Below are 7668 nucleotides of genomic sequence, written 5' to 3'. Positions count from 1 at the left end.
TAATTCATCAGACGCGCCTTATCACAAGCAAGAAAAATTTTTGCATCAATTAAGCAAACAGTTTTTGCCCTGGTTTCAACAAAATTATTTACATTCGCAACAAAATCTACATCATCAACAACAACAAAATCTACACCAACAACAAAATTTACACCAACAGAATCAACATCTCCACCAAGACAAACACGTCAATACGCACCAGGACTTGCAAACAGCTGATTGTCAATTTCAGTTAACAACAGCACAGCAACAGCCACAGCAACAACTACAACACGTTCAGCCGTTTCAAGTCGTAACAACAGATCACATCCAACAACAAATTACACATCAGCAACTAGATCCATTACAGCAAATCTTACAACTGCAACAACAGAACTCGATACAACATCATGTACCACGACAAAATTTAAAAGAAAAACACGTACAAATACCAGGGCAGCAGTTTTTACAACAATCATATTCATTTCAAACGCAACTTGAACCTAATATTGATTCATCAAATCAGCAATTACAACAAACACTTCCACAAAACTTGCAGCAGATGTTAGAATTTTTACAGCAGCAGCAGCAACAACAAATGAATGACCCAGAACATTCACGACAACAATCAAGTTCTTCACAACAACTGCAACAACAACCCTACTCCCAACAACTTTTACAAACGCAAAAACGGCACGAACAACAACACGAACAGCAAAAAACTGATCATCAACACAGGCAGCGGAAGCATTCAACGTCATCATCTTCTTGCCAAACAGACGACCTCGACATAACGCAGCTGCTGAAACAGAAAATCATCGAAGACTTCATCTCTTATCAAAACCAGCGCGCTCCTAACACACTCATCAACCTCAGCCAAATTCACAGTCCCATCTTTTTCTCTCCTCCCTGCTTTAAAGACAACAGCACCTACACGGATAGCGACTCACGAAATTACCGGCGGCCCGATATCAATTGCTCTCCTAGTTCCGAAAAAACAATGGACGAACCTGGGACGCATCCAGACGACTTTCCGACTGAGACTGATTCTGTAGCATCTTCAAGGTTATCCGGCCCATCATCATCTTTTTCGTCATCTGCAAACTATCAGCACAGACGCAATCCTTCCAGCATTAGAATAAACGACGATTCTAACATGCCTTACGATGATCCTGATATGAGGTTAGATGAAAACACGAAGATGAAGATGATGATGGGTGATGATGTGGCCACAGATGAAGTAGTTGATGGTACCACAACAAATGCTGGCTACAACAAAAATAGTTCACGACCTTCAAAAGTTTCACCTCCCGAGTTAGAACTGAGAGAAAAATTTGTTGATCAATCTGAACATCATCTAGAGCAGCTTCAATTAAGGCAGAAACAACAAAATGAACATGAAAACCAGAACTCAAAAAATCAGTCAACTCAACCGTTGATTCAAGAGCTGACAGCAACAACAACATCACAGCAATCCGCACCAGTTAAAATTGAAAAACAAACACAGCTGCACTTGCAACCACAACAACAACAATCGCAACAGCATCAACTTTTCCAGCCACAACATCAACAAAACAACGGTAACTTGAAACGACCCACAACGTTAAACATCGAAGAAACCACCAAAAAACTACAAAATGATAAATTTTCAGGTTTGTTTCAAAAATTCAACGCTGGCTCACAACAACAAAAAACTAACCAGCATTCAAGTCTGCCTGCGCAAAAACAACAACAACCGACAACTAAACCAACAACGACATCAACATCAGCACATGCAACTACATCCACCACAACGTTTTCAAAGTCAGCAGCTGCAATTACGATAAAAACTACGGTGACAACTGCTTCAACAAAATCTACAACACTTGTGACAACGACACTCGCAACGAAATTGACAACTACAGCAACTTTAACGACGTCAGCAAAATTATCAACAACTACCACTGCAGCAGCAAAAATAACAACATCAACATCGACTAAGTTAACAACGACGTCAACAACAACAAAACCAGCAACCACGCCCCAAATTATTACAACCACAGCAGCTACAAAACCTTCATTGATCCTTCCGAAAACGCCAATATCAACAACCGTCTCCTGTAATCCATCTTCAACTCAACCAACAACAAATCCGTCAACATTACGAGCCCCATTTTTAGGGCTTGGAATGAACAGCACAAAAACTTCTACAACCACAACAACGCCGTCAACCACAAAACCTTTCAACGTACCCACAACTACTGATAACAAATTTACAATCAAAAAACCAGAACCGGCTAGCGTTACAAAATCGATACCGACATTACACTCAGTTACCGAATCGAAGTCGGCTAATGTAACATCGGCACCGAGAGCACCGAGTACTAGATTAGGGGACCATTTTAGCGCCATTAGATCAAAATTCTCTGGCAACTCGTCTGCTAAATAGGTTTTTTTTTAAATATAAAACACCGTTTTGTCCTGTTAGTTTGAATATTTATAAACTTGTGCTAACTTAATTAATTAATTAATTAAATTTAATTAATTAATTTTGTTTATGTTGTTAGATTATTATTTTAGGTATAATAAATGTATATATTTATTATTTAATTAATTTTCTAAAATTGTATTATAAGTTAACTTATAGTGATATCATTACAAACCTATTGTCAACTAATGTACATACATTATTATAACATACGTGCACGTGTAAACTTCACATACACATACAGTATACGTTCACCTGCATACATGCATGCACATATACATCACATACACATACATACAAACAAACATACACACATACATACATACATGACACATACACACATACAAACATTAAAATACGCAATCAATCATACATGTATTTGTATAGAAAAAACAATTTTTTCTTCTACATTAATTTGCATGTGTGTGCATCTCTCATTAATTAATAATAATAATAATAATAAAATTTACTTTTAAACTATTGAACTATTAAACTATTATACTAATAAATATAGGAAATACAATTTTTTCTGAAGTCTTCGAGAACTTTTATTTTCTGACGAAAAAAAAATGTATTAAAAATTTGACATGATAAATTTATTTTTAGACGGAAAGGTTTTTAATAAGGAGCAATAATAGCAAAACTAATGATAAAAAATAAATTAATAATAATATAATAATAATAATAATATAATAAAAATAGATAAGTGACGTCATAAATGACGAAAAGAAATAATGAAGAAAAACAAAAAAAAATATAAACATTCAATCAAATCTATAGACAACAACAACAGGAGAATCGACAACGTTAGATCAGTAATCAACAACCATAACTGTTATTATTATTATTATTATTATTAAGTTGTTGTTGTGATTATTGTTATTATTATAATTATTATTAGTAGTAGTAGTGGTTGTAGTCGTAGCATCAGTTGTAGTAGTTGTGGTAGCAAAAGCAGCAGCAGCAGCAGCAGTACATTTAAACAAATAAACAAACGATCAAACAAACAAATAAACAAACAAGCAAACAAACAAACAAACATTTCCAGCTATGAAACGCTTGTTCTATGGCAATAAATAAAAAACCAACAACGAAACAACAACAAAAGCGAGATAAAAAAAAATAAGTTAACTATTGTTGGAAACGTGAAGATGAAGATGATGTTGTTGACGTTGTTGTTGATGTTGTTGTTGATGTTGTTGTTGATGCTGTTGTTGTTGATGTTGTTGTTGATGTTGTTGTTGATGTTGTTGTTGATGAGATTGACTTTATTGATATAGTAATAAGAATGATAACAGTTATGGCTATGATAATGACGATTGTGATGAAGATGACGACGATGAAGATGATGATGATGGTGATGAAGATGACGATAATAGTGATGAAGATGATGATAGACGATGGAAAAGATGGTGATAAGAATGAGGAAAGAGAAGAAAGGAAAAATAAAACGTTAACATAAAATAACGCTCGCAACAACACACACACACGCACACACACACACACACACACAAACATTGTATAAAATATTAAACACACACACACGCATACACACACACACACGCATAAACACACACGTACACACCTATACATACAATTAGACTTATCAGTATGTATTGGTATTAGTACAGACGAATGCAAATAAACATTTATTAAATAGAGAATATACAAAGATGCATTTATGTATGTATATATATATATATATATATATATATATTTGTGTATAGAGCAAAATAAAAATAAGGCACATTATGAGTGCAAAGCACAAAAAATAAAAACAAACAAACAAACAGAATATACAAAACAAAACAATATATACAAACAAATTTTTACCTTTTTTCCATATGTGTAATGTATATAAACATTCATAAATATACATGCATACAAACATGCATATATACTTACAAACAAACATACATACATACACATACAAACATACAGACATACATATATACATACATACACACATACATACATACATACATACATACATACATACATACATACATACATACATACATACATACATACATACATACATACATACATACATACATACATACATACATACATACATACATACATACATACATACATACATACATACATACATACATACATACATACATACATACATACATACATACATACATACATACATACATACATACAAAACCTTGCATTCCATAATCATCATTCAACAAATCAACAAAATTTGAAAAATGCATATATGCTATTTTATCACTGTTTTCAAACATTTTATCATTATCATTATCGTTATAACATGAATAATAATAATATTTATTATTTGTATAACTATTTATATTATTATTATTATTATTATTGTATTAGATATATTATTGTTATCATTATAATTTTTTTTTGTTCTTTATTAACGTCACGTTCCCAATACAAATATATACATAACCGACTTGAAAAACTGCCTAATTCGCTACATTACTCACAGGTTTACCATCACACGCACACAAACTTATACACACACTTACGCACACACAACACACACATACACACACACACGCACACACATACGCACGCACACACACGAGAGAATTCGTGTTCACCAGCTCATCAAAAAAAACCTTCCAGTGATATTTTAGTACCAATTTGTATTCAAATAATTAACTGCCAGACAAAGTTTGAATTTCGTGAGGTTTGTGCTGCAGTTACACACAACTCTAAAATCAACTGCTACTATATCAAACTAAATTACGATTGTAATAATAGTTCATTCCTTGCACGTATCAAACTTTATCAGCCAGTAGTTCATCATCATCACGTAATGATGATAAACGAATGTTTGTAACATTGTATCAACAATCAAACAAATACAGCAAGAGAGTTTTATGTATTTGTATAAATTATCTGTGCCGTTAATAAGCTAAAATGATCCTGTTTAAAATTTAGATTCGACAAATGCTTATTTATTACTCCATCCTGACCAAAGGGTGAAATCAAATTTTTTCTTCATAGATGTAGTACGTTGATTCAACCTTTGTGACGTGTGACGTATCTGTTCATATGTAAAGACGTGAAACACACCACATGACACACGACGCTTCTACATACACGCGCCAGAACCACACCGTATGATCAGCATTTGAACCAGGTCAGCGCGTAACAACAAACATGCGGAACATGGCATCTCTACCGTCTGAGCTAAATAATCACATAAACTAAATGACATATTGTATTGCATGCATCACTATAATGATATATATTACCAAATAACACAATGATACATCATCATCCATACAAATAAATCAAAATCTAATATTATACTGCAACACTACAACATTACTTTATTACTTTATTATATTTTACTCTGCTGTTACATCATTCTGCGCGTGCATACGCATACACATACACACACACACAAACACACACACATAAACACACACACACACACAGAGGTTCAATTTTATGGTGTTTAGTGTTTCTTGCGAAAAGAATTTTAGTACGTGCTACTACGGGACGTGGTTTTAACAATGGCAATAAAATGAGAATATAAAAACAATTGCAATAGCAATAATTTCGACAGCAATAAAAATAATAATAACAATATTAATAAAAATAAAAATAATAATAATTTTTATTATTATTTTTTTGCCGTTATAAGTTTTTAATGGCCTGCTAAAGTAATTTAATCCCATTATTATAAAACAATACCTTTGATTGGTGGTAGTAACAACAGTAATAGAATAATAATATTAACAACAATAATAATAATATTAATAACAATAATAATTATAATACAAATAATGAGAAAATAAAAATATAAGTGCAATAAAATGGGAAAAAATACCGGTGAAAATATTCAGCTGTCGTTCCCTCTGTGTTTTAACATCGATGTTTATACTATTCTGTGGAGATAATGATGAAGATATAGTAGTAGTAGTAGTAGTAGTAGTAGCAGCAGCAGCAGTGGTAGTAGTAGTAGTAGTAGTAATGGTAGTAGTAGTAGTAGTGGTAGTAGTAGTAGAAACAAGAAAAAAGCCCGTTAAAATATTTTCTTAACACAGATGTACGTATGACGTGGTCCTACAGTCGGTATCAGCAAACACTGTTATCTTAGTCGAACTGACTGTACCGTATGAGGTTAATATAGCAGCAAGTCACGCCATCAAAACAGCCAAGTATGAAGAGCTTGTTAGTGAGATAAAACAAGGTGGATTAAAGTGTTTGTTGTACGCAGTTGAGGTTGGTGCAAGAGGTGTTGTTGGTTGTTCAATGTACAGCTTTTTGAAGGATTTGGGTTTGGCAGGTAAAAAGCGATCAAGTATGAAGAACATAGGACACACAACCGAACAAGCATCTTACAGGATATGGTCATATAGGAAGAAAGAGGAATGCGAGTTTAAATAATTAACAGACGAGCTCGAGTGCACGTAAGGTTTCCGATTACTCAACACTTCCAGATTCGGCTTAACGTGTTACTTGGCTCTTCGATATAACTCACATCCTGATATGTTTATATGTGAACTTTCTGTTCTGCAAGAGACATCCAACTGATCTCTGGATGTGACCCTGTTTCTCGAGAGAGTCAGGAAGTAAAAGGGCCGAAATACTCGTTGACTGAAACTGTTTCTCTGAAGAATCTCGCTGAACGCTAGTTACGTTCGAGTTTCTACATACATACATACATACATACATACATACATACATACATACATACATACATACATACATACATACATACATACATACATACATACATACATACATTATAGGATTATCATGGCGGCGAGACCGGTTGTAATTAGCGAAGTTCTATATTTTTTGGTTGGTAACTTCGACTTATTTGATAATGAGACGTTTATAAATAATACTGCTGAATTTTTCTCCAACGAGGACTTTATTGACGCTCAAAAAATTTTGAAATTAGAGTTGGAAAATGTTAAAATTGAAAAGTTTGAAAAACCTACTTCACGTGGCAACACAAGGCGCGATAAACTGTTAGTATTAACACAAATTCTTATTTTTTTGAAAGAGGAAAAACTTATGGATAAGTGCTCAATATTTGCCAGCGTTAATTTATCTAATGTTCCTAACTTCGAAAATGTCATCAAAATAAACTTTGAAATTCTGAAAAATGAATTAAAAAATATGTTGTACACTCAACATAACAAACTCATACAAACACTTGACGTGCACACGCAAGATATAACTTCTTTGAAAAATAAATTAGGCAAACAATAGACGGC

General features: G+C 33.2%; 1 protein-coding gene across 1 annotated transcript in view; it reads left to right on the top strand.

Annotated features, from left to right (window-relative positions):
* HELRODRAFT_170976 (hypothetical protein) overlaps window positions 1-2407 on the top strand; it is a gene marked incomplete at both ends in the record, with an annotated part of 4113 nt that extends 1706 nt beyond the window's left edge. Inside the window, one exon of the mRNA XM_009016788.1 lies at window positions 161-2407. Coding sequence (XP_009015036.1) covers window positions 161-2407 — 2247 coding nt within the window. The remainder of the gene's footprint in view (window positions 1-160) is intronic.
* Between the last annotated feature and the right edge of the window lie 5261 nt (window positions 2408-7668).

Source organism: Helobdella robusta, assembly GCF_000326865.2.
Source record: "Helobdella robusta unplaced genomic scaffold HELROscaffold_19, whole genome shotgun sequence".
NCBI classification, from domain to species: domain Eukaryota; kingdom Metazoa; phylum Annelida; class Clitellata; order Rhynchobdellida; family Glossiphoniidae; genus Helobdella; species Helobdella robusta.
This window is presented reverse-complemented; position numbering and strand designations above follow the sequence as displayed.